Raw genomic sequence first — 27,538 nt, forward strand, 5'->3', positions numbered from 1 at the left:
TATATATATATATATATATATATATATATATATATATATATATATATATATATATATATATATATATGTATATATGTTTGATATCGTCATTCACGTGATGATTTTGCATTGCGTTTACATTTTCTGAGGATTCTTTGATCAATTTCCATCGGTTGTAGTATACGAGTATTTTGGAATCAATAGGCTAGTGCTAGCATTTTGAATTAAAAGTATCCACTTCGAATTTTGCAGAAAATTTGCAGACAGATGAATCGCCTGCTCATCACAAGGAGACTCATGGAAGACGTGATGATATTGACGAGAATACCTCGTTGGATGAAGTCGCCAAACGTGTTTGAGAGAGTAAAAGAGGAGATTGAGGCTCTGGTTGAAACGATTCACCCGAAGAAAGAGTCACAAATGTATGAAAGGAAGTTTTTATTCACTTATTGTGCAACTAAACTTTTAGGTTATAATTTCGTTAACTTTGACATTGGACTTGTGTAAATGGTAAAATCAAGATATTGCTTCAATAGGAAACAGTTGACCTTCTTTATAAATTTGTATAACTAGATTTCAATATTTATTGCTAGGTTTCGGCGTTCTTATGTTACTTGATTTTGTTCTTGGATTTAGGAGTTTATGTGGCTGAGTATGCGTTTTCCCACTAGATTTTGGATGTTTGGCGTTGGATCTTAGATGTTTTATGAATTGGTTTTAGGTCAACTTCTAGTTTTATTTCAAAGATGGTCTACTTATTCATGTTCAGAATTCAATTTAATGAAACTAAAATGAGCTTTTCATATATACATATATAAATCCTCGTGTTGTTTTCTGGTCGCAGGGATGAAGCTTCAGCAACGGATTCCATCGAAGAGAAAACAGAGTTCCTATTAGGTGGATTCTTTGTTTCTTATCATATTAGATTTTGCAATTCTGCAGTTGTATTCATATCTTTCTGCTTCCCTCTTTGTAAACTAGCTTATCTTGTTCATAAACAATGTGGACAAGATGGGAGATTGATTTATAAAAAGCCTCTAGACAGAAATAATTATGGAGTTTATCTTCTTCTTGTGTGTATGGATCAGATAGCACAGCGAAAGCAGCAAAAGTGATAGAAAGAGCAAAGGACGAGATTGAGAAGATATGGCACATTAAGAAGTCAAAAGAAACCCATGGCCATCGTGATGATATAGGAGAAGATACTCCAATAGATGAAGTCAAAGCTCCAAATTTATTTGAGCGGGCAGCAGAAGAATATCAGGCCCTTATCCAAACGATTCACTCTAAGTAAGAATCTCAGACATGGGATAAAAGGTTTTAATTGATTGTTTTTAATTAGTTTAGGTTGAGTAGTTATGAGATACGTTTAGTTTTCTTTCTAAATTATCTCATTTACTGCAATTCTTTTGAAGGAATGAAATTACCAATGCTGCATCTATTCTGAAGGAAGCAATGCCTCTCCCAGGTAATACAGTTTTCAAATTTGCATTCTTAGAGTTCTCCAAAGATACTGTTTATTTATGCTCTATTATAACTTTTGACCATGGTACTCTGGTTTTTTGAGATCCAACATCGGTTGGGGGGGAGAATTGAGCATTTTTTATAAGAGTGTAGAAACTTCTTCCTAGCAGGCGTGTTTTGAAATTTTTGAGGAAAAGCTTGAAAGGGAAAGCCCAAAAAAGACAATATTTCCTAGCGGTGGGTTTGGGTTGTTACAAATGGTATTAGAGCCCGACACTGGGTGGTGAGCCCCGAAGAGAGTGGACACTAGGCGATGTGCCAGTGAGAACGTTAGACCCCAAAGATGGGGGATTGTGAGATCCCACATCGATTGGAGAGGAGAACGAGTGTCAACGAGGACACTAGGCCTTGAAGGGGGGTGGATTGTGAGATCCCACATTGATTGGAGAGGAGGACGCGAGTGTTAACGAGGACACTAGGCCTAGAAGGGGGTGGATTGTGAGATCCCACGTTGGTTAGGGAGGAGAATGAAGCATTCTTTATACGGGTGTGGAAACCTCTCTCTATTAGAAGCATTTTAAAAACTTTGAAAGAAAGCCCGAAGGTTCCACATTAATTGGCCACTGGTTCACATTTATGGAAGATCCAAGTACAAGTAGATCCTCCAAGTTGTTGTTGCCTGATTGCCAGCAACTTGGTGTTTTCTTAGTATTACTGATCAATTACTTGTTTTATTCTAATGTAAAACAAAGTTGCAGCTATTTTGCTTCTAATGAGTTTCTTCGTGCGACAAATGATGCAGAAATGAGTTCAAATGAGAAAATGCCAATCAATGAAGTGAAAGGGCCAAATATTTTTGAGAGAGCAGAAGATGAAATGGAGGCACTTGTTCAAGGCATCCATGATAAGAAGGAAACTGATTCGCCAGGAAAAGAAGGATTTCTGTCAAAACTGGGAAATTGTTTGGAAATAATATGCTCTCCTTCAAAAAAGAAAGATGATTAAACCCCAAAGCAAGAATTTGACAATCAAGAATGATGGTTTGTTTTCTAATATTTTTCATCTGTGTATTGTTCGATTACTACACGAATGTTTGTAAGTCATCCACTTGTATTTCTGCATTATTGTATTACAGGAGCTTTGTACATTTCCATTTTGGGAACGAATGTATATCCTTTATAACTTTGTAATCTGGAGTTTGTAAGTTGTAATAAAAAAAAATGTTGGCAGTGGGTTTGAATGTTTAAATTTCATTCATACAACTTGATGATTGATAGACGATCACCGAAAAATCTTTTGCGTATAGTTTACAAAAATATTTATGCAAGATCTTAGATCATAAATGTTGAAATCCAAAAAATGATAAATTGGATTTCAAACCCGTAATTAGAATCAGTCCATAAGATATCTTGATTCTATCGGCTCCCGACTAAAATGCAACTTTCTAAAATTTCAATGCAACATGAATGATGGAATACAGGTTGTAACTTGGGTTCCAAGAACGGATTGATTGAAGGATGTTAGTTTGTTCGTGGTAATGATAGCGACTTTAGGAATCGATTAGTTAGAATTGGGATAAGTGTTCTTGTGGGTCGATGTCTCTAGAGGATTTGTCAATGTGGTGATAGATAAAAGGTTTGGAAATGGCATATGCTTTGAGAATCATATGCTTGACTCGCAAGTTACTTTAAGAACCCTCTCCAAAGTTCTTCACATCTAGCGATTCAAATTCCCGAGAAACCAAAACCCCTTATGGAAACTGCTAGTGTCGGGCTTAGATCGAGTGCCCCCGTTTTCAATGGCTCCCCTCGTCCTCTCTCCACTACCTTCTTGTCTTTTCGGTTCATTCAATCCAAAAAGCTTCGCAGATTTCCACATGATTTGTCTTGTACCTCTCGTCCAAGCGCCAAAAGCCAGAAATCTCAAGGCGGTGATCGCAATTTTCGTTCGAATCTCCGGAAAGCTCAGAGTGTTTCAGCGAGATTTGTAAATGGTGGATGGAATGGAAATTACTTACAGAGCGGGAGTTTCGGGATTGCTTTGATAAGCATTACCGCGACGGTGAAGCACCGTATTAGTCCGTTCGTTGCTACATTGGCGACGAATCCGACGTTTGTTTCGGGATTGTTCGCGTGGTTTTTTTCTCAATCGACGAAGGTTTTGTTGAACTTTTTCGTGGAAAGGAAATGGGATTTGAAGATAATGTTTGGTTGTGGTGGAATGCCTTCATCTCACTCTGCATTGTGCACCGCTTTGACGACTTCCGTGGCTCTTTGTCATGGCGTAGCGGACTCGCTTTTTCCAGTCTGCTTGGGGTTTAGTCTTATTGTCATGTATGATGCAATTGGTGTTCGTCGACATACCGGCATGCAAGCGGAGGTACAAAATCTTGTTTGTTTTACATAGAATTTGCTTAGAATAATCTTGAACTTTGAAGTTTCCTTTCTCAGATTGAGTTGTTTGAATATGTTGGTTAGTACTTAGTTCTGCTGCCAATCAATGGGGATCTTTTGCATTTATGGGCTTGCTTCTCTGTCTTTCTCTGTGTGTTGGGGAGGAGAGGCTGTATTGACATGGCTTTGTCTGCCTTCTGGTTCCTTCCTGTTTGGAGTTTTTGTTAGCTGTTATGCTTGGCAATGGATGGATGTTTTGGATTCTGATAATTGAGGAAGTAATGTCTTAGACTCGCTCTTAGTCTACCGTAACAGTCTAAGTCCACAACTAATAGAAATTGTCTGCTTTGGTCCTTCCCTTACGTATAAGGAATGTTCCACGCCACACCCTTATAAGGAATGTTATGTTCCCCTCTCCAATCGATATGGAATCTCAAAATCCACCTCCCTTTGGGGCCAGCGTTCTCGCTGGCACACCGCTCGATATCTAGCTTTGATATCATTTGTAAAGCCCACTGCTAGTAGATATTATCCGCTTTGACCCGTTATGTATCGTCGTTAGTCTCACGGTTTTAAAACGCGTTTGTTAGAGAGAGATTTTCACACCCTTATAAGGAATGTTTCGTTCCATCCCCCTCCTTGGGGGCTAGTGTCCTCACTAGCATACCATTCAATGTCTGACTTTGATACCATTTGTAACAATCCAAGCTCATTGCTAGCAAATATTGTTCGCTTTGGCCCGTTACGTATCGTCGTCAGTCTCACAGTTTTAAAATACGTTTATCACGGAGATGTTTCCACACCCTTATAAGGAATAGTTTGTTCCCCTCTTCAATAGATGTGGGGATCTCACATTCAGTGTCTAGATTTAGAGGTCTTTGGTGTCATGTTGTTTCCAAAGTCATCAAATGTTGTAAGCTTAGACGGTTATTTCATGAAATTTGTCCAAAACTTATTCTGACTGATGGCATGGTGGTATCATTGGCTTATGTCACTTGCATCTATCTTAATTTATGGTTTTTATAGAGAAAGTATCATGTCATAAACGTTTGACTTTAATGACATGTAAGGACAAAAAGATTGAAACCTTTGTCCTCTTGTGTTCGAGAATATATGACTTAATTAGTCATAATAAGCAAGGTATATTGTTATAAAGATTTGGAGTGAAATGGTAATGCAGGTTCTTAATCTGATCGTTGAGGACTTGTTTGAAGGCCATCCCATAAGAAAAAGAAAGCTGAAAGAGCTGCTTGGGCACACGCCATTGCAGGTCCTTGCTGGTGCTCTGCTAGGCATTGTGGTTGCTTGGTTCTGTTGTCAGGGCTCCATCATCCCACCTACAACTTCTTGATCCCATGGCAGCTCCTTTTCACTATGGAAATGGCCCATTTTTTTTGCCTTCTAATTTACAAATGGCATCATAACTTTATAGCTTTCTTCTTTGTTCATAGTAACCCTAATCAATTTCATTTCTAAAGAAATAGTGGAAGCAATGAAGACCTGAATTTAATTTTTAATAGATTTCATAAGTTAAAAACAATAAATAAAGACTATTTAAGTCCAAATCTTCTTTTTTTTTTTTTTTAATTTCCCAAATAAATTTATTTTAGTTCTATCCTTGCACCATCAAGATAAGGGTGATGTTTTGATAGTGCCCTTCAAATAATTAGGAAAGAATCGCATGAATCTTTCCTGTAGCGTTGAGACAGTTTAGAAGCTACAAGAAATCGTTCGAATACTCTAAAGACCATCAAGATTGAATGTAAAAAGATGGTTCTAATGATGATTATTCTTTGTTGTATGGTTCATAAGAGTTGGGATTGATTTAATATAGAGTTTTCAGATACATTTAAGTTGTACGTTACAACAGGTGCTATTGGGTAATGACTCATAATGTTCCTTATCTTTTCGTAATTAATAATACATTCAAACTATTGTCTTTCAGCGATAGTTAAGAAAGATGGTGTTGGTTCTTCTGTCTGAATCAGATCTAGATCTGCCCGATGATGTAGTCGAAATGATCATCGAGAGGGTAACGATGAGCCTATTATAACTGTGTTGCTACTCTTTGTTCCCAAAACTTTAGTTTGCTTGAATTTGCTGCTCATTTTGCAGACTTTAACTGAAGTAGATGGAAAGGGTGATGGTAAGATTGATGAGGAAGTGTGGAAGGCATATGCAGCACGAAATTCTTCTCTACTGAAGCATATCACACAAACATCGAACCATATCTGCCATTGTCTGAATGATAGCAGGGTCTCTATGGTGACATAAAACGCCTGTTTTATCAACTAATACAAGTTCTCTTTGCTTACAGGGACATGACACTAACATTTTAGATCTGATCTAAAGGCTTGATCTCAAAATCTTTGTTTTGAAATAAGATGGCTGAAGCAATGTAACCATTTTTTTTTTTTGCAACCGTCGAACCCGATCAGTTTACGTACCTCCACCTCCACAAGTGCATGAAACAAGATGAGAACCCAGGAGAGTTTTCCATCAAAAATGCTGTCCAGGATCAACCATTCCAGCCCTAAGCATCGTCGGATGGTCGGAGTCGATCAGCGGGAATGTGCAACTTATATTTATGTCATGGCTTCTAGTCATTTTTTCTTCAGTTTCTTTAACTTTCGTTTTGATTTTCCTCTGAAAAGAAAGTGAACAATCAAGAAGAGATTACTTCACAAAGTGAAAGCCAAGTCAAACAAACCATTTGAAGTATCATATATATATATATCAAGGATCAAAAGGTACCTCCTTTTTGGTGTGTTGCTCAAACCAAGTACACCATTCATTAAAGAACTAATATCTACGGAACGCTCCTTCATGATCATATCATGGTACATTTTGCTACCGATTTCAGTGATTTGTTCCTCCACTTCTTCCAGCGTTTGATCCACATTGAGCTTAAGCTCACCTTTTCTAATGACTGTGACACCGAAACCATTTGCTTTGGCTTCCCGAAATGCATCCTTGCAAATTTTTTTACAAGACAGAAACACGGTTATGCAAGTAGAATCGATAAGATATCCGGATGTCAACAAAACGAAAAGAAAGAAAAATACATACGACATATGACATACGGTCGTCTCAATAGTTGACGATCACAAAAAGAGATTAATCAAACAGAAAGATTGTCTATGCACACACAGTAACTTCAAAGAAATGATTTAAGTACCACAACAACCTGCAAATTATATAAATTCACAATGATTGGAGAAATCCCAAGTTTTGTAAGTTCCACAAAAGGATATTGGTTCAGTAAGAACAAACGTTTGCTAGATCATTCAGATTATCCATCAGATGATTAAAGGGAAATAAGTACAGCCAATGCAAAATGTCATTAGCCACTTTCGAGTTCGTCAAATGTATTAGAAAGCTTGAAGCTCGAAAACAAATAATTCCATACCTTAGGTGGACGTGCAACAAGAAAGGCATGGCCAGTCCCCAACATTTCCAGATGAGATTGAATGATATAGCAGAAGTTTTTGCAATCACCAGCATCCTCAAAAGCAATAACATGGCAAGGCTTTGGCTCAAGTTCAAGATCTTCAGCCATCTCCAAGGAATAGAATCCTACTCTCTGCTCTCCATCTTGCACCGTATACAGTTCGATGCACTGTAAAGTTAAATGAAGTGTTCAAAATCAAATCACAAAGAAATTTAAAGTGAGCACGTGAAAATTAAAGTGGGATAACATCGTAAGTTCAGTTTTAATCATACTCACAAGTACATGGCGAAGATCTAACCACCACAAATAATCTTCTTCCTTTTCTTCTGCATACTCACGGTACTTGCTAACGACAGCCTGTGGTCCGAACATTTCCATTTCTCTTTTGAGCTTGTTCAATTTCTTTTCCATGAAGTTTTTATTCCTCTCAGGCAACTTGTCCATTAACTCGGCAGCTTCTTGCACTTCTTTCTCGGTAATCCACCGATCTAAATCTTTTCCAATATCCTTCATAACAGATTTAACTTCTGGATCTGTCTCTGCATTATAAGATTCCAAAAATCCCTGGGACCATTTCTTTGTGTGTTGCCAAAATTCCTTCCCTGATTTTTTACCACGTCTGATGGATCCATCACTACTTTCTATAATTGTCGTAGAATCTTTCCGTTCTTCGTTATGAATTGCCATATTGGGATCATTGATATTTTCAATGCTACCATCGGGATTAGAAGACTTCTGCTCGTCTTTATTCGTAGAAAGAGGCAGACCAGCTTTCATAGCGAAAATTTCCTTTCTTTGCTCCAGGAAGTCATTGATGAACTCAGGGTTCTTTTCTAAAGGAGGACCCTTCCAACGGGGAATGATTTTTTCGGGTGGATCGTATATACTGATGCCATCTAGAGAAAAGAACATAAGGGGGAATCAGGATAAGAACTATTTAACATAAAAAGCTCAAGAACATTGAAATACCTGCTCCATAGTCGAGATTTTCAATGCTGGAGTGGAGCCACTTATGCAACTTCAACAGCTTTTCATTCTCTCTCTCGACTTTCTTCTCAAGACCCTTGAAGAACGTACGCTTTTCCTCTGGATCCATTGAATAGAATGGATCTCGGTTCGATAGTTCATTTTCTCTAACCTTAAAAACAATATCTCTAAGGTTGTCGTCCTTCATCCACTCAAGCTCCTCTTCATTGTCATTTTCATACGTAAGTTGTGCAAATGTAGAAATGTCATCAGATTGCTGTTCACCTTTCTCTCTAGCAACCATATAGTTATCTCTAAAGCCAACTCCAATCTTCTTAACAAAAGGCTCAAGTTCATCAAAATTATCTTCCATCCAGTTCTTTGTTTCTCCATACGGCATGGTTTCTGCATCACGATCATTGCTTTCACGATCCAAGGACTTGTGGAGCTCTTGACTGCCGCCTACTGAGGGTCGTCCTTCCACAGAACTTTTAGAGCGGTCATCCTCGAGCGAGATGGTACTTTTATCACTGTGTGCTGAATCAACATTGTCACTAATCAAAGATGACGAATCTAATGCCTCAAATGAAAAGGTAGATTTGAACAGTATATTTTCTGAATCTGCTTCCTTGTTCACCACATTTTCCAATGTGTTATCATTTGAAAGCCCTGGAGCAGCAGGACATTCTTGTGCAGTTATGCCTTGAATTTTCTCATCAGGCATTTGTTTTCGTTGTTTTCCAGCGAGATACTCCCTAGCTTCCTTCACTGTTCTCAAGATTTTTAGTTTCTTTTGTTCGGAATCTGTTTTTAGTTTCTCGGTATCACAGTAAGTTTCAGATTGCATTGTATCCATAACTCCTAAAGAAGTCTTACAATCTTTAACATCCCATGAGGTACTATAGCCATTAAGTGGCACTTCCACGCTTGACGTGCTAGACACTTGCAAATCCTTTGTCTCTTCAGAAGCTACACTGTGTGGGAGCTCACTCTCAACACTTCCAAGCATATGCTCATCCTGTGCTAAAACATCAGCCGGAAAACAGGAACCTTCATCTGTATGTTCAACGATGTCATCTTCGTTTGGCAATTTTCCATTCAAGAGATTGCTTTCATCAGAAACAGAAAAGGGGTCTTCTCGTGCCTCAAGTTCCCGTGCATCGCGTGCCATCTCTCTTATTTCCTGAATTTTGTTACTCAAATCTACAACACTTTCATTCCGAACCTCCGTAGACTCAACTAAAACTAGATTGGTAGCTGACGCTTTCGATTTTTCTTTTGCTATAGTACGCATAAGTTCTTGCTTATCTAATTTGGGCTTTTCAAATGACACCTTGGGTGGTTCTGCACGTTCATGAATAACTTCAACTCTACCATTCTCCAACACCTCTTTCCCCTTTCTAGATTTGATCTTTCTCCTCATCATTTCCTTCTCGAATTCGCTATACTCAACCTCCTCCTTTTTGAAAGTGAACAATTTCTTCAAAGAAAAAAGTAAGAGAAAACTACATAGAACTAAACCCCCAGCTCGTGAAAACTTGGTAAAAACCTCAGGCCTAAAACTGAAACCCTGAGCAGCATTCAGAACAGTAGACTGATCATCTCCTTCAATTACAAACTTGGCGACTGAACTATTCCTTGGAAGCACATTCTTCCCACTCTCCATTTCTCTTGCAATCCTTCTCGCAGCCGAGATTTTATGGTTCACTCCATTTGTGTCATCCAAATCAACTCTCTCAACTTGGGTTCTCGCTAAAATTTCATCCTCATTAATAGAAACCCATTTGACATTCCCATCTGAGTCTTGAAATATCGTGAATATAGGACCAGAACCAATCCCCCAAAACTCAATATCTTGCTTATATTGATCAACCCAATTCTCTAATCTATTCCACAAAACAGATTCACCTAAACCTTTCGGTTTTGTTTCAACAGTATTATCACTAACATCACCACCAACACGACTGGCAGTCTCACTATGATCAGAAATTCGTTCACGCAATTGAAAATCAGGATTTGAATTGTCGGGAATGGGAATTCGACGTACCTGTTGCTCCTGGGTGAGTTTCTTCCGAAGCGAATTGCCGCGTCTGGTGGGACGATGGAAATTAGCGAAAACTATCAAGTTGGTTCTACATCTTGGAAGATTAAAAGTTGAGTATCTGTAAAATTTGGAGGCGGGTGGTTGAATCCTGAATTGGGTTTTGCTATGCCAATTTAGAATTGGAAATTTGGCAGTGAAGAGTGAAACGGAAGGAGTGGTTATTGAAGAGGGAGAAGAGAAGATGAGCGAAAGAAGCTCCATGCGAGAAGGAAGGATTCATAAGAATGAAGAAAGAAAATGAGGAGTAATGTGCAGAGCGAGAGGTTGAGCAAATAGGGAATTAGCTAAAACCCCTTGCGCTCCACATCAGCACGATGGCGCCTCCTTAACGACGTCGTTGGATACTCCATCTTACCCTTATGCTCCATGCGCCAAAATGAAAAAAAGAACATAAATCTAAATTAATAAAAGTATCTATAAACTTTGTAATTTGTCTGCAAAATATCTATTAATTTTCAAAAGAATTGTAGAAAATACTTTTTATTTTTTATTTTTTTTATGTAAGCCGTTAGTTATTTGTTTAAAAAATATCTTTAAATTTTTTTAAAAAAATAAATTTTAAAATGAGTATTAACACTTTCTACTCTAAGAAGAAAAAAAATCCTCAAAAAGTTTTTACTATTAATAAATGAACGGAAACCATATCCTAAAAAAGTTTTTACTACTAATATATAAACAGAAACCATTGATTGACACTTCATAAATTATATCCGAACTTTTTAACGTTATTTTTAAAAATTCATTAGTAGTTTTGAAACGTGTTATTAACCGTAAATGTATTTTTGAAGTTTTGAAAAAAAACATAACCATAGAAATATTTAAAATTAAATTATAAGTTTACTAATTTAAAAAAGAATAGAATTTTTAAATATTGAAATTAGTCATTTAGCCGATTATAGAAAACATTTCATAAAATTATATTAAATCATAAATATAAAATTATAATTTCTTCAATTTAACCGTAAAATAAAAATATTTTTTACACTAACTTTGGGCCTAATAAAAAAACGTTTGACTCGGCTTAATTATCAACTCGACCTTAATTTATTTATTTAAAATAAGACACTAATTTCACAGCAAGGTAAAGATAGAAGAAGTCAAGTAAAATAGTAAACGTTAAACGACACCGTTTTGAGTCATATACTCCTTTCTCCTCCATTTCTTCTGATACAGCTCAGCTAGTTTGTTTAAACCTTTTCCTTTTTTCTTTTTCTTTATTTTTAATCATCACGTCTGAACTGAAAAAAGGAAATGGACAGACGGCGGCGGAGGATTTTCCCGGCCTTGCATTACGTCGGTTCGTCGACATCAGGCACAACCACGAGGGGAGAATCCGACCCGAGAACCCGCCAAATCGTACACGACCCGGAATCCTTGCTGCTGAATGTTGCCGATGATGGACAGCCCACTGGTCGTTCCAGCGAAGGCGAAGCAGAACCTCCCGTTGTCGTCCACCGGGATTAGATAATTGGACGCCGGTAACGACACGTCAGCGCCTCTGAAATGTAGCACCACCGTCGGAACCTTTACCGTCGTTTTCCCGGATAAGTCGTAGCAAGTATCGAACAGAGAAAACTCAGGGGCCAATTTCAAACTCGAGGCTCCAGCACGGAAGGCGTCGCGCAAGGCGATGTACGCCGGTCGGTTTAATCGAGTGACGGAGGTACCGCAATCGATGATGACTCCACCGTTTCCGTTCGGATCGAGCTTGAAATGTGAAGCGGAGATGCCGGAGACAGGCGTGCCTCCGACGCTGATCCCTAACAGTTCGACATAGTAAAATGTATCCAGCCTAGGGTTTGTGAGAAGAGGAGTGAACCGGGCGGTTCTAGATACGGCGGAGTCGCCGAAAACGACGGAGGACGGTTTGGAAGAGGCGGATCGGTCCACCAAGCAGTAGGAGAATTTCTGATTGAAACTCCGGCCAGCTTGCGACGGAAATGACAATCCTCCCCGACCGAGACCTAACAGCCCCGCCGCACCAACGAATAAGCCCTCATTATCGTGGCCGCAACCTAGGGCTACGCGCTCCACTTTAGTCCGCCGGAAGGTTAGGGTTTCGGTGACGAATTCACCAGTCGTATAAGAACCGTCCCCGTAAGAAACCTGGTAGAGACACGTCTGCTTCTGGTTGCACCCCGGAGATTCGAGCCGGAGACAAAGCGGCGTTCGGCAAAGAACCTTGGAGTAGGATCTGGACTTAACCGGGTTGAAAACCGGGTCGGTCTGAGAGTAGCAATTCTTACAGGGAGCGCACTGTAGCCAAACAATATCGCTACCAGTGTCGAGAACCATGTAGATATACTTGGGCGGCGTGCCAACGCCGATGCGCGTGAAGTACTCGCCGCTACCCTGAGCGAGTCCCGAGATCACTGAGCTACTGAACCCGGTGGTCCCGTGGCTGGTCCCACTAGCTTGGCTAAGATTCTGAGAGCCACCACTGAGTGAACTCAGTTTCGTGACTCTGAGAGCGTCTCTCTGAAGGCGGAGATGGAAGAGCTCCTCCGGCGTTCTGTTCAGAGACAGAGCATCCAAATGGTGAAGCTGCAACTCTAAGCCGGCCTCCGAGGAGATGAAAGACTCGGAATCGGTGGCGGATTCAGGCGATAAGAGCGAAGGTGAGGCCGGAAGAGATTTGGGAATAAGGGTTTGGAAGTCGGAGAAGGCGGTGGAGAGAGAGAGAAGAGTGAGAAGAAAGCCGATAAAGGGGAATGCACTGGTTTTTGCCTCCATTTTTGAGAGTGCGGGAGGTACGAGTTCCGCACAGGTGTGGGAGTATAAATAAAAGGAGCATAAAGAATTAAAGTGGACTTTAAAAGTTTTATTTTTTACTTTTAATTTTTTGGGAGTCGAATTATCATTGTATAATATATGTTAAATTAATATCTATATATATATATATACTTATTTAATACTACAACTTTAAATTTTAAAAATAATATTATTTTAGTTCTAGGTAGAGTAGTTTATTTAAAAAATATTTTTAAAATTTTTAATTTTTTTTAATATTTTTAAACTTACTGCAATATATATATATATTAAAAATATTAATATGAACGAAAATCATTAAAACAACATTAAACTTTCAAAAATTATATTAATATTTTAATTTTTAAAAAGATTAAAATTTTAAAAATTTCTTTTAAAAAAAATAATACTTTTTCCCTCTACTTTTCGATGCCTTTACTTTCATTCTTCCATTTTTAATAAATTTTAGAATTTAAATATGGTAATAAAATTAGATTTTAATTAAATTTAATATTGTTGGTTAAATTATAATTTAATCCAATAACTAATTCATATTTATTTAGTTATTAAACATAAAATTTAAAATTTAAAAATATATTAGATATTTTTAAAATTTAAGTGTAGCGATTTATTGATCAATCATAATAGTTTTTTTTTTCTTTTTCTTTTTAATTCAATAATTATAAATATAAGAGATTGAGTCATCCATTTTTTAAATATATTTTATTTACTGAGTTATATCTGGTATTGAAATTTTGATGGTGGTAATTAGTGAGTGGAATATTAACTCTTTTTGTATTATTGTAAAAAAGTCAAAAAGATTAATAAAATTTCTCAAGAAAAATATGACAGGAGAGGTGGGGGTTAGGGGTGGAGCCACAAAGCAAAAATGGGAAAGATACCCATTATTGGGGGAAGTGCTGTGACTGAGGCCAAAGGTAGCCGGTAATAGTAGGCGAAATGACGAAAAACCCCTTGCAAGTTATTTCAACTTACAATATACTCCTTACTTTCTTGCCTTTTCTTGTGTTTAATTTTAATTAATTCAAATTACAACTCATTTCCATGTCCCATTTTCTACCTTTTCTTTTTCTAAATAAATAATCTAAAAATAAAAAAATAAAAAATAAAAAAGCATTTTTGCTGTTTGAATTGAGATCAAGGAAATGATCATTTTTTTAAAAAAATTAATAAAAAAATATTTATTTTTTATTCGAAACAAAATTTGGAAGACCGAACATCAGAATGAGTTATTCCTGTAGTTTTCGTATACTCTTTTTGTTAATACATATATTTATTATATTATAATGTATGGAATTAACCTAATTAATTATATTAAAATTGATGAATTATATAAAGTTTAAACATAAATGGAGATAAAATTTATGGCTTATATTCATAATTAGTTAATTTTGTGTTAACATAAATTTTAATGTTAGAGTACGTGATCTAAAACGAGCTGAAACCGTCTTAAAACAATTGGAATCACTTAACTCGAAAAACGATGAGATAGGCATGAATTCATTTATATAAAGTTATCCAAAAAAAAAAAACAAATGAATTCATGAAATTCTTGCTCTTGATTTTCTATGTATTAAAAGATTTCTCTATCCACCCAATTCTCATAAATATCCTACACAACTTGCATTCCCACAAAAATTCAATGTCAAAATTATGATTTTCTTTATCACTTTATTTATTTATATATATGAAAATATCGGTAGAGAAACGAAACATTCTTTATAAGGGCGTGGAAACTTCTCCCTATCAAACACATTTTAAAATTGTGAGACTATATGTAACAGGATAGAGTGAACAATATCTACTAGCGGTACATTTAGGGTCGTTACAAATGGTATCAAAGTCAAACACTAGGGGGTGTGCTAGCGAGGATGCTAGCCTCCTAGGGAATGTTATAAGATCCCACATCGATTGGAAAGGGGGAACGAAACTTTTTTTTTTATAAGGGTGTGAAAACCTCTCCTCAGCAGACTATTTTAAAACCATGAGGCTAACGGCAATACAAGTAGACACGTTTTAAAACTGTTTGTATAACAAGACGAACTTCACTTTAATTCAACTAATTAAATTATATATTATTGAAGTTAAAATTCGATTTATTAACTTTAAAATAATAATAAATGTTAGTTGTATTTAAATTCAACTAAGTTTCTACCGTATTTTTTTGTCGTCAATCCCTAAGCTTTTAAAGACGGGCTCGAGCTTGAACTTAGACTAATTACGCGCATGTAAACAAAAATCCAACTCAACTGGATCAGACCCTTGCCTCGAAAGAATTCACACTTGGTCACTAGCTTTCTCCTTTAATTTGACAATAAAACTAGGTTGTTGGTTGTTTTCCACTCACCACAAAGATAATAAGGACTCTATATTTCATTTTTTGGTACCATTGTTGGAGTGATGAGAACATGTTTCAAAGTACTGATTCGTATGAAATTAGCACGACCGACGATCAGATTCTTGGGGGCTAATTCCATGTTTGGTAGTCCGACTGTGTGATGTTAATTGTAGTTATATCCAATGAAATTGTAGTGATCCGTATGGAATAGATTTTGAACCAGTTATTATCTCCTAGATTTTGTTGAGCAAACAAGTGTCGATGTGTTTATTGCGTTTGTGAAAATACTGGATTCTTCATTAATGCAATCACATATTTGATGTCGACGTAGAGAGTTACCGACTTTAACTCACTTTCGGTCACTTTGCTCGATTAAATTTTTAGCCACAATACTTGGCACATAGTGTTGCAGTTGCTGCCATGAGCTCCACCTCACAGGAAGGTAGTGCCACAACTCGCTTTTTTTAGATTACTATGTGATCAAATTTTCGTTGAGATAAAACATCATTCTGTCGTTTGCTTTTTCTATCACCAATGTCTTTGGCTAAATCACTGTCAATAAGATGGCCTAGTTCTTCAGGTCCTCGCCATGTTTGATACTTTAGCTTGCAGTTTGTGGTTTTTCTTCACATAGCAATGAATGTGTTTGATCACTTGACGATACATCATAGTAAACTTATTTATGTATCTAGTAATCATTCTGACAATATATAAAAGATTCGGACCAGTATGAGTCAGGTATCTTAGACTTCCAATGACTCGCCTATATTTGGTGGGATTCAGCAAGATTCCTTTAGCGTATTTCCCGAGTTATAACTTTGCTTCCACAGGCTACTTGACCAAGTTGCATTTCGTCATCTTGAATTGCTACAGTACCTTCTTAGCATAGGTCGATTGCTTTAGCATGATGCAACCTTTCTTCTGGTCCACCTCCATATCGAGGTAATACATGAGTAATTCCAAGGTGAGTCATCTCAAACTCTTTATCATTTGCTGCTTGAACTCTTTGATGCCTTCTCCACTTGTCCAGCAACGATCAGGTCGTCAACGTACAAGCCAACTATGAGTGCTTCAGCTCATAACTTCTTGTATACACCGCTTATTGTTGCGAGAATTTCATGAAATTGAGACTCTTCAAGCTCTTGTCCAGGCATATGTTTCATGCCCTCGGTGCTTGACGTAAACCATAAAGAGCCTTTGACAACTTGGACACTTTCTGCTCTTTGGTTTTGACGACGAAACCTTAGGGTTGGGCAACACACACTTCCTCTTGGAGGTCACCATTTAGAAATGTCAGTTGATGTCCAAGCGATAAACCTCCCGCCCGTGTTGAGTTGCAAGGACAATAATCAACCTCACAGTCTTGCTTTGTGTTTGATGATTTTCCCTTCACTATTTTTCTTCAACTTAAACACTCATTTCAAACTGATGGGTTTTGTGATCGAACAGTAAGTCGGTGAGTGCCCACATCTTGTTCTTCTCAATAGTTTCAAGCTCCTTTTGCATGGTCTCTTGCACATTAACTCAGTTGTTAACTCCTCGGCAACGAGTAACATTAGCTTGTTGGGATCCAACTCTTTTTCGTGTGTAACTAAATAAATTTTAGTAAGAGAACAAAATTTCTTTGTTCCTCCATCTGTTGTGGATCCTCCTCTGCTCTTGCTTGTGCTCCCTTGATATGAAATTTGGTGTCACGGGTGATGGCTTGTGTGGATTTGTTAGTGTTGATGTCGGTGCACTTTCTAGGTCTGCCTCATCTCCATCATCAATATTCTTTTTATTGTCACTACACCAACAAGCTTATCGATTTTGGTTTCTATCACCACGGTTCTTAATATGTGACCCTGCAGTCTTGACATGAGTTGTACAATCGAAAACTCTTAGAGGCTCGAAGTAAGATTTTTATATTAATTTAACCTATTTATTGATAAATATGAAAATAAAAATAAAAAATAGAGAAAAATTGGTATGGATCTAACAATGGAGTCTGAATCCATTAAGCCCAATGGTGGAGCCTAATATGCTAAATAATTAAAAATTAAAAAGGAAATAAATAAATAAATAAATAAATAAACCTTTCGTTATTTTGCCTCTTCAGAATTTCTCCAACCGCCGTCGAAGGCCAAGGCGAACGGAGTTCTCTACAAATTACAGCACTTCCAATCGGAGACGGCCGGTTTCATTTTTCCAGCCGACTGAACTTCACCAAGAAACGGCCGGAGCAGTTTTCCATTTCTCTTTCAACTCCGGTATTTTCTTGTTTTCAAGAAACATGGACAATGAAACCCGACGGAGAATCAAGGAAACGGTGATTGACTTATTGAAGATATCGAACATGGAAGAGATGACGGAGTACAAAATTCGAGCCGAGGCCGAAAAACGGCTCGGAATGGATCTCTCCGATATTCAATGCAAGTGCCTGGTGAGGGACGTGGTCGAGGACTTTTTACATTCATTTACGGAACGTGATGATAAGGGAAAAGAGGGAGAACCAGGGCCTAGTGATCGTTACGAGAATAAAGCGACGGAGCAGGAGATAGTCCGGAAGAAGGAGATTAACGCTGATGTTGACCGTGTGATTTGCCAGGTAAAGCCTTGCCCTTCTTGATTCTTGAGAAAAGTTGTTGTGAATTTGAAACCGGAAAAATTGGGATTTTGCGTATATCTTGTGAACTTAGTGAATTGAACTTCAGTGCAATGGAGCTTGTTGCCCTTCTTAGAATGCTTCCGAAGCTGGTTGTATATGTTCCTATGGCTAAATTGTTATAATTCCTTGCTCGTGATCATTATACTATAGTCTTTTGTTACTGAACTGCACCAAAAGGTTAGATTGTGGATGAAATTCCGGTGTACATTCTCTGGCATTTGTGCATTATGATGTAAATTATTGAATCCTCTATATTTATGATTCTAATAACTAAAGAAATGTACATTTAGACAAGATCTTTACAGCACTGCATCCTTTCAAAATTTTAGTTTTTGTTTTTAGAATTGGACAAAAAAAATTCAAATGTTTATCCAACCTAATTAAAAATTATAGTAAAGAAATTATGTATAAATTTCAAAAACAGAAAGGTAAAGTAATATTGTTATCAAATAGAGACATAGTTGTTAAAATTGTCCATTACAAATTTTACTCTGTATGAAACATGATCCACATATAATAACCAGTCTGCAATATTATGATTTAGTAGCTAATGATTTTCGGGTTTCTTTCAGCTATCTAATAACAGGAATGTGACAGTTCATGAATTTAAAGGGAACGCTCTGGTATCAATTAGGCAGTATTATGAAAAAGATGGAAAACAGCTTCCTGGTATTAAAGGTGGGCACTATGCATTGGTCTCTTCATTTCCTCTTATGGTGAATCTTCTTATTTTGCCCTGACACACCCTAACACATTTGGCTGAGGTGATGTGTTGGAAAATTTCTGGGAACTCGATTCTCTTGTATCATGTGAGTTCTGTTAACTTCACTTACCTTCCCCCTCCCCCTCACCTGTTCTCTTTTGACCCTTTACTTTATGGCAGGGGTGGGTTGAGAGTGTCTTGCTTCTATTATGAACTCTAACCATGTGAAACGCGATTAGTTAACCAGTATTTAATATGATTCCAGCTGCTGTTGATTTTGATTTAGACCTGTTGGGTTGGGAGTTTCTTTTGATTGGGTCTGAACGACCATTTCATCTCGTAGTCCTATAAGCCCCCCTGTTTTTATCGAAATTATGATTCATGTTATTTTTGTCCATATTGATATTTTAATTGGTAGGAATCAGCTTGACAACTGAACAATGGTCTGCCTTTAGGAGTAATATTCCTGCTATAGAGGAAGCTATTTTGCAGATGAAAAGGAAAATAAAAAGGTGAGAACCATGTTGATGTTCTTTGATACTACTGTATTGAGCCTGCTAGTTATAGTTCATCAAATTTATTTCATTAACAAGAAAACTCCAAAGTTTTATGCTATGTTTTCAGGCGTTGGTGTCCAAATGTAGATTCCAAAATTTTTATTAATGTTTTCATTCTTCAAGTTGTCTTGTTGGAGGATTTAAATTTGAGGACAAAAGGTGTATAGTTGAAATAACTGACCATATCATATCTTGTAGATCTGAACACGATGCTAATACAAGTGGTGCTGTCTCCGTACCTGCTACTGGGTCTGCTCCTAAATTTCCATCTGAAACTATTCGGTTTGATGGAAAAAACTACCGGGTATGGGCACGCCAGATGGAGTTTTTGCTGCGGCGCTTAAAGATTGCTTATGTACTTTCTGATCATCGTCCTACTTCCATGCTTGGACCGGAATCTAGCTCTGGAAATACCTCTCGATCCAAGGCATCTGAACAGGAATGGATGAGTGATGACCACATGTGTCGCCACATCATTCTGAACTCCCTCTCCGATAGTCTTTTTCATAAATACACGAAGAGAACAATGAGTGCCAGAGAACTCTGGAAGGAGCTAAACTCACTTTATCTTTGTGATTATGGAACCAGAAGATCTCAAGTTAAAAAATATCTGGAATTCAGGATGGTCGAGGAGAAGTCAATATTAGAACAAGTTGAAGAACTTAATAACATTGCTGAATCCATTATTTCAGCTGGAATGCGGATTGATGAGGATTTTCATGTTAGCGCCATTATTTCGAAGCTTCCACCCTCTTGGACAAATGTCTTTGTGAAGTTAATGCGTGAGGAGCATCTTCCCTCTGTGGTGTTGATAGATCGATTGAGGAATGAAGAAAAACTACGTACACAGCAAAACTCACATCGCTCAGGAGGCGAACGTCCTTGCATGAATCACAGGCGAAAAATGGGAGACCAAATGTCCCAAAGCCTACCGTCGAGGAAAAGGGAATGGAAAATGGATGTCAAAACTTTACTCTGCTTGAATTGTGGCAAGGAAGGACACATATCTCGAGATTGTCCGAGTAGTAAGTAGGAAAGTCGATAATGAAGTAGCTCATTAAAGAACACAGCAGTATCCTACTGAGGTAAGCATGTCTGAGGATAAAAATAGTGTATTCACATTTAGATCCCACCCCTCTTGACTCATATGTTCTTTTAAAGCATGGAATACGATAGTTTGAAATTTCTAACAATTTTCATTTCTCAGAATCTGTCAAGCGCTTAGGGGGCTTTCAAAGTGCGAAATCAAGGTTCTAAGCGATGTAAGTGCATAACTAGCTTATAATGTTGTTGATTTTAACGTAGTTATACATTATCATCCTCGTTCTTGAAGCTTATGTTAGCGTCTTTGCACTTTTCTGTAGGATTTTTTTTTTTTCCTTCGTAGGAACCACTTTAAGGAAGATCATTGGAGAGGTCTGACTATAATCTACTGTAAGTTGATAGCTTCCTACTGGAATGTATAATGAGAAGAGATGATGAATCCATAATCTCCTAGTTTGATTAAAGATGAGCTTGTTAATTATCACCGTTCTGCAGTGTTGTTAGGGTTATTATCAGGATAGATGTTAGAAATAGTAGGTTAAATTATACCCTTAAATTTTGGGTTAGGTTTAAATTATGCACCTGGACTTTGAAAAGCTTCATTTTTTACCCCTAAACTTGATTTTATTTTCGTTAAAATAGGACTGAAATTGATACGAAGCATAATTGGAAGTTATCTCAAGAGATTAGGAACATTTTATATAACTTAACCAAAACATTATTAGGATGTATTAGTTGGTAGCTAGTTAGTTAAGGAGTTTCTCAATGGGGGAAGCAGTGGAAGGGATGTAGGAGGCATTTCTTTATACGTTAGGACTTGGGTTTGTTGGAGAGGGGAGGTGTCCAAGTACCCCGAATCACTGTATTTGCTCCGTGTCACCATCACATTTTTTCAGCAACACTCCCACCAACAAGTAAGTCCACCCACTCAAATTTGCGTCGCTCATGCCACTTTTGAAAACAATTTTAGAAGGTAAGGTTATAGGCTAGCAAGCAAGGGACAACAATGACTTGTAAAACTTCGAGGAGGAATAATTGATGACTTGGCAGAAATAAACTTGAATTTTGCGAGTAGTCATAGTAACAGGTTTTGGAGTGGGTATGTAGTTGTGTGTAACACGTTTTGGACAAGCATGACTGTGACACTTCGCACCCTTCATCTCTTATGTTCTCCATAAGTCTTCTCATCGGTAATGAAACCTTTGTGTTCTCACCAACAAAGGATTACCCAAAAGGAAGATAGATAGATGCCTCTCTTTTACCAAAAAAAGAGTAATCTTTTAATGAAAAAGTAAAAAAGAGAAAATAAAAGAAAGCATTTGTGCCCCAAAATTGGCCCTATTTTTCAGGGTTTGGATTGAGTTAAGTCCACACGCAATGAATTACTATACTAATTTATGAGATGCTTTAAATGTCTCTGTCCTTCATTATTCAAACCATTTTCTTAGCCCACATTTTATTTATTTATTTATTTATTTGGAGTTTAGGCCACATTTTTTTCAATGCAAATATAAACAAATGGGAGACTTTTGAGATGCTTTGAGACAAAGAGGTGGTGGGTGATTGTCAATTTCAAGTTTTAAAAACATCAATGATTTGAAATCACTTAAAAAAAAATTTAGAACTAAATTAAATTCATTTTTATTAGTTTATTAATGATTTAATTTTCTTTTTAAAAGCTCATCCAATGAAAACTTGACACAATTATTTGTGTTTAGTTTTAGCTTAGAATAATTATAGGTTTAGCATATTTTAAAGATATTTTAGATTAAAGTTATTGGGTTTCAACAAAAAAAAAACAAAACAAAAACAGAAAATTAGGAAAATTATTCTTAATTTGTTGAATTAGAATTTTAAAGCTTTTTTTCCTCATAAAGTTAAAAAGTAATTTTTAGTGGAGAGGAAAATATAGTGAATGATGCAAAAGAATGCCACTTTAATCACTTTCTTCAATACAATTTGCATTATTAGATTTTTTTAAAAAATAAATAAATAAGTAATGTATAAACTTACCCTATAAATCATTTATTTTTCACCAAAACTTAGAGAGGTCCCTTTCTCAATTGGACCATCATAAAAACAAAAGGGTTAGGTTTATTACAACTTGCAACAATTACGAGACCATTGTTGAACAGTTGTCTACTAAGAAATAAGAGCGTGTTATGACATCATTAGTCATTAATCATTAGTGTCAGTTCAATTTATAAAATTCAATTCTAGATTGTAGGTCCCCTAAATAAAAATAAAAAATTCATCAAATTTACTTTAAAAACATAATATCCTTTCTCAAAATATTACTCAAGTGGGCCAATATTTTAAATTTAAAAGAAAATAATGAACGAAGAAAAAGTTTGGTTTTTTATTAATGAAAATATAATAATATACCAATAAATGAGTAATAAAAATAGTTTAAAACGTTTTAAATGGTTAATAAAAGTACAATTATTGGTATTGGGACACTTGTACGTGGCACAACAAAAACATTTGACTTTTTCTTTTTTCTTAATTCATAAAAAGCATTTTAAAAAACACAAAATAAAATAAAATATAGAAAAAAGCATTTCACATGCATCACATGGTTTATGTGATTGTCATGCATCACATACACCCATTCAAAATTCTCTCACTTTTCATCCTCATCCTTTTACTTTCATTTATTTTCAATTTGGTCCTTCGAAAACTTTCAAAACTACAATCAGGGTCTGCCCTCTTGATCGAGCCCGGTTTCAGTTTCAGTTTAAGATAACGAAAGGGAGACAAACAAAGTCCTCCAACAGTTCATATGTTTAGAGAACTTCCCCCCTATCAAGGAGAGGAAAAGCTATGTGAAGGAACTAATACTAAGAACCTTACACGGAAGTTTTCCGATTTCTAGCCTATGGTATAGATGCCATCTTCGATGTAGGCGATGACCATAGTCCACAATCTCAAAAAACTTGATAATGCAGAAGAAAATGAAACATATCTATGAACAAGAACATCAAGAAGAACACAGCACAAACTGGTCTGAGCAAAGAACCACATCATGATCAGATAGAAAGTGTATCCATTTTCATCAAAATAATGAACACTGATACAGATACAGATACAGGCATTGTTTGATGGTGAATCTAAAGAGTAATAAAGAACAAAAGAATTTGAGGGGCTAACATTAAAAAGAACATATAACAGTTTGGGAGATTCTTGATGAACAATAAGAACAGTGGACCATCTTGATTATGCAGAATAGTAACAATAATAACAATGTGTACTATAAACAACATAAATTCTCTTCTCCTACTTTGTTAATTCATACTAAATACTTATTTCCCTAACAATAATACCTGCTCTCTCTAAATCAAAACTTCTGTATGCACTACGTTACTGTAGTTCTTGTGCTACCCAACTGTTGATAGAGGATGTAACGGAGTTGAATCCCGCGAAATTGTGGCTATCAACTCTTCCTTCGTCAACTGCTCCGATCCGGGGGATTTGATCGTAAACGTGTGCAAAACTGTATCGTTTACTTCAACAGACAGTTTTGAATCAACAACATTGATCTGTGCATTTTTCATTGCCTTGATAACTCTTGATGCAGGGTGTGACTCTAATGGGCAGCTAACCTTAACGACGACTTCGTCATTACCTGCTTCGACGTCGATGTCAACGTCAAGGAATTGATCTTTGTTTTCAATTTCTGGGTTCGTTTCCGAAGGGGTTGCTTCACTTGAGGTGACGCCGGATTGCTCCCTTTCATATTCCATGGCTTTCACTTTAGACTGAAGCTCATTAATGTAAGCAATGGCATCTCCTAGCAGTGAAGCTTTGTCCATCTTCGAGATATTGGGTACAACAGCTCGTAAAGCATAGAACCGCTGGTTCAACTTCTCACGACGCTGCCTCTCTGCCTCCACGTGATTTAGTGGTTCCTCCCTTCCATTTGCAGGCTTTCTGCCTCGTTTGCGTGGTCGTCTTTCGTCGGTGCCAGGTCCCTCTTCTTTGCATTGAGGCTCTATATCTAATTGTTCAGAATCTGCACCTACACGGTTCATCACAGAAGGCGGCCTTGGTGTTGCTACAGAGAAATCGATTTGCATTTGGGCTATCTTCTGTGATTGATAGGGATTGAGACAAAATTCATCTCTAACTCCATTGACAAGCTGCTCGTGATTATTATTTACCGGTGGAGTTGGAGAGCCTAAAGTTTCGGTAGGATTCCCCGGTTTGAGAAGATGAACATGCCCCAAACTCGGATTACGAATGCCATTTCGAGGGCTTTGAAACTGAATTCTACCTCCATTGGGACATACTTCCCATGCCCTTTCATCCATCTTCCTAACCGCCAGTTTCTCTCGGAAATGAGATCGACCCACGTTCCCCGAGTTCAAACTCTGCCCAAAAACCTTAGGAACCCCCCCTCCTCCTCTTTCTGCAATCCCCAAACTTGGAAACAGGGCGTTTTCATCCTTCCTTTCAGCCATCCTCGACATCACAGCTGATGTCCTCACTCCATCAAGCGAACGTTGAGATGAAAACAACGATCGAATCAAATGCACCAACTCTAAGCTCTCACTCACAGATCTCACAGAACCCAATTCAACTACTCCAACATCAGTTGGCACCAAAACGACGGTCCGAATCCCAGCCGACTTAGCCAGATAGGACCTCACACAATACTCAGCAGGCGAATTGAGCACATCCAAATGCCAGACATGTTTCCCAGAAGCGAAACACTTCCCAGGACCCCCCTCTCCACCAGGAAAGGAGAAGTACATGGAAGCAAGAAAAAACATCTCAGTATCAGTAACTCTATCCAATCCAAGAGCATAATTATCCTCATCAGACCCACCAAACAGTGTATGAAGCTTCTGCAATGCCCTTTTCTTCATCCTTTGTTGGCTCTCATCTTCAAGCTCAAGGCTAAGAATCTGCGTAGCTTCAGTTCCTTCACCATCCCTAGGATCCCTAAACGATCCATCTCCCCATCCCAAAACCCATTGACCAGATTTTGAATGGGAAAGTTGCCAGAAAATTGCATAATTCCAACAAAAATTAGAAGCGTTGGGTGTCTCTACCAGATCCGCAAGCTTGTTCTGCAAATTATCATCATTCCTCACAGCCATAAACAGATTCTCATTCGAAACAGAGCAAGACATCATGTAATTAAAAGCACGAGTACCCAAAACAGCAGCCACCACAGTCTTATCCTCATCCTTCCCACCCACACCCCGCAACCCATCTTCAATCTTCATCTCTAAAACCCAATGATAATAACAATAATCACACACACGCTTCAAAATTAGAAAACCCCAGATCAAATCTCTATCCAAAAACCTAAACCCTCTACCAAGAACACCATCGCTAAAACATTGTCTAGATCTCGAAAATTAGGAAAAATTAAGAAAACCCCAGATCAACCCAACACAAAAAATGAATCACCCAACAACCAAGGAATCAAAAGAGACAGAAATAGCGAAGAATCAACCGGTACTGAGCAAGCGAAATGCGCTGAAAAGAAGACGATGCGATGAGAGAAGAGGTTTGAAAGAAAGTTGGAAGGCTATAAACATTCCCAGGAAAGCGACAGCCTGAATCGAGGAGAAAGATTTAATTTAATTTCTCATTGGAAAACAAAGAAAGCAGTTATTTCACGCGACAAACTAAACGAAACAAAGAAAGAAAGAAAAAAGCAATACCCTCTTTAACTCTTCTTTCTCTGTTTTCCAGAACGATGAAGAATCGAAAATGGAAATGGAAAATTTTGGGAAATGGGTTTCTGTTTTTTCTCCTCTGCCCCTTGCTCTGCCGCTCCTCCTCCTCCTCCTCCTCCTCCTTATTCTACACGAGAAATCCCCTTAACCATGGTTAAGTAAAATCAAAATACGAGGAGTCAAATAGTAACCATGGTTAAAGCCGGATCGGATACATTTGGTTGGGAGTTTGAGGAGTAGTCGACAATTATGTTGTGGCCTTTTGTTTCGACAGCGGCACCTGAGATTGGATTTCAATTCCTCGCAGAGGAATTCAAGTACTCTTTTTCTTTTTTATTTATTTTATTTATTCGGACCATAAAATCGTCTCGTGAGTCTCATGCTTAATAGTCGCTTGCAATTACTCGCAAACCATGCATAACATGCGACCCTATCATTATTCTTCAACCTAATCTTTTCTATTTCCACTTTTGCCCCTACTATTAATTCTAATTTAATTTCCTAAATGTAGAAAAAAAAAAGATTTTATTGAAAATAAAAATTATTTAAGGAAATGTTTTATTGTTCCAAATAATGATTTGAGATGTCCAATTATAAAAATAGTTGTAGCTATAAATAATTATTAATTAATGTATTGAATATATTTTTGGTTGTAAATTTTATGTAATTACTATTTTACAATATATTTAACAAAAAATGAAAATGTTTTTTTTTAATTCAAATATCGAAAATATAAAACAAAACAATTTATGAATCAATATTTATTGGATCTATTTATTTGATTAATTTGCATACCAAATAAGTTTAACAAATTGTATTTTGTTAATTAGTTGAATTTTATTGTGATTTTTAAAGTAATATTTAGGCTAATGACTTGTTGTTGTTCCCACGTGCCAAGCGTGTACCAATTCTTTTGAAAATTAATTAATTAATTAGGGGATGTGAGTTGTAGATCTAATAAATTAAGAAATGTGTTGAAACTCCATTTTTTAAGAAATTTGAGTTTTTTTTTAAAATAAATTATATGGTTATTTTTAAAATATAAATTAAATGTTTTTTTTTAACTATATAATTCATTTTTTTAAGATATACATATTAAATGTTTAAAAATAAATATTTTACCGACTAACATTTTTTCTCTTTATTAAAAATAAATTAAATAAACTACTAAAAAACAACCCAAATTAACCGAGTTCAAAAATGTGTAGTTATATTGAGTTGAGTTCGTTATTTAATAAGAGTTATTTTGAATAAAAAAAATTCACAATATAAACAACTAGATTAGGTCTAAAAAGTTATCTAACTCGACTCACGAAGATTCTTACTCGTGCTAGTAGTCTAAAGCCACAAAGCAACAATGGAAGAATTGGGAAGGATGAATTTTGATTCCATGGACGAGATTTTTCGGGAAGAATAAAAGGACGGTTTAAAAT

The 27,538-nt window shown here is 36.8% G+C and overlaps 7 protein-coding genes across 7 annotated transcripts in view; 4 read left to right on the top strand and 3 right to left on the bottom strand.

Annotated features, from left to right (window-relative positions):
* LOC111444653 overlaps positions 1-2,691 on the top strand; it is a 3,414-nt gene extending 723 nt beyond the window's left edge. The window contains exons 2-6 of the mRNA XM_023082623.1: positions 232-401; positions 824-876; positions 1,068-1,269; positions 1,395-1,447; positions 2,246-2,691. Of these exons, the coding sequence (XP_022938391.1) occupies positions 247-401; positions 824-876; positions 1,068-1,269; positions 1,395-1,447; positions 2,246-2,448 (666 nt within the window). The 5' untranslated portion in view covers positions 232-246 and the 3' untranslated portion in view covers positions 2,449-2,691. The remainder of the gene's footprint in view (positions 1-231; positions 402-823; positions 877-1,067; positions 1,270-1,394; positions 1,448-2,245) is intronic.
* Positions 2,692-3,114: 423 nt separating this feature from the next.
* LOC111444630 (uncharacterized membrane protein YuiD-like) lies at positions 3,115-5,371 on the top strand. Its single transcript, XM_023082587.1, has 2 exons — positions 3,115-3,822; positions 5,017-5,371. Exons 1-2 carry the CDS (start codon positions 3,196-3,198, stop codon positions 5,185-5,187), a joined length of 798 nt encoding a protein of 265 aa, XP_022938355.1. The 5' UTR covers positions 3,115-3,195; the 3' UTR covers positions 5,188-5,371.
* A 266-nt stretch (positions 5,372-5,637) lies between these two features.
* LOC111446825 lies at positions 5,638-10,659 on the bottom strand. Its single transcript, XM_023085775.1, has 5 exons — positions 8,257-10,659; positions 7,564-8,183; positions 7,246-7,455; positions 6,591-6,808; positions 5,638-6,482 (listed from the first exon to the last, which is right to left on the bottom strand). The coding sequence occupies exons 1-5, from the start codon at positions 10,556-10,558 to the stop codon at positions 6,440-6,442; spliced, it is 3,393 nt and encodes a 1,130-aa protein (XP_022941543.1). The 5' UTR covers positions 10,559-10,659; the 3' UTR covers positions 5,638-6,439.
* Positions 5,777-6,154, top strand: LOC111446842 (calcineurin B-like protein 7). The gene is made up of 2 exons (XM_023085776.1): positions 5,777-5,868; positions 5,952-6,154. Exons 1-2 carry the CDS (start codon positions 5,797-5,799, stop codon positions 6,108-6,110), a joined length of 231 nt encoding a protein of 76 aa, XP_022941544.1. The 5' UTR covers positions 5,777-5,796; the 3' UTR covers positions 6,111-6,154.
* A 719-nt stretch (positions 10,660-11,378) lies between the features above and the next one.
* On the bottom strand, positions 11,379-13,131 carry LOC111449669 (aspartyl protease family protein 2-like). The gene has a single exon (XM_023089672.1). The coding sequence runs from the start codon at positions 13,088-13,090 to the stop codon at positions 11,666-11,668; it is 1,425 nt and encodes a 474-aa protein (XP_022945440.1). The 5' UTR covers positions 13,091-13,131; the 3' UTR covers positions 11,379-11,665.
* A 4,423-nt stretch (positions 13,132-17,554) lies between these two features.
* On the top strand, positions 17,555-21,017 carry LOC111449676 (retrovirus-related Pol polyprotein from transposon TNT 1-94). The gene is made up of 6 exons (XM_023089682.1): positions 17,555-18,051; positions 18,684-18,789; positions 19,233-19,326; positions 19,570-20,456; positions 20,579-20,633; positions 20,736-21,017. Exons 1-4 carry the CDS (start codon positions 17,737-17,739, stop codon positions 20,402-20,404), a joined length of 1,350 nt encoding a protein of 449 aa, XP_022945450.1. The 5' UTR covers positions 17,555-17,736; the 3' UTR covers positions 20,405-20,456; positions 20,579-20,633; positions 20,736-21,017.
* A 2,523-nt stretch (positions 21,018-23,540) lies between these two features.
* LOC111450388 (transcription factor bHLH13-like) lies at positions 23,541-26,339 on the bottom strand. Its single transcript, XM_023090484.1, has 2 exons — positions 26,091-26,339; positions 23,541-25,982 (listed from the first exon to the last, which is right to left on the bottom strand). The coding sequence occupies exon 2, from the start codon at positions 25,644-25,646 to the stop codon at positions 23,793-23,795; it is 1,854 nt and encodes a 617-aa protein (XP_022946252.1). The 5' UTR covers positions 25,647-25,982; positions 26,091-26,339; the 3' UTR covers positions 23,541-23,792.
* Positions 26,340-27,538: the final 1,199 nt, after the last annotated feature.

The sequence above is a fragment of the Cucurbita moschata genome, unplaced genomic scaffold (assembly GCF_002738365.1).
Source record: "Cucurbita moschata cultivar Rifu unplaced genomic scaffold, Cmos_1.0 Cmo_Scf00001, whole genome shotgun sequence".
NCBI classification, from domain to species: domain Eukaryota; kingdom Viridiplantae; phylum Streptophyta; class Magnoliopsida; order Cucurbitales; family Cucurbitaceae; genus Cucurbita; species Cucurbita moschata.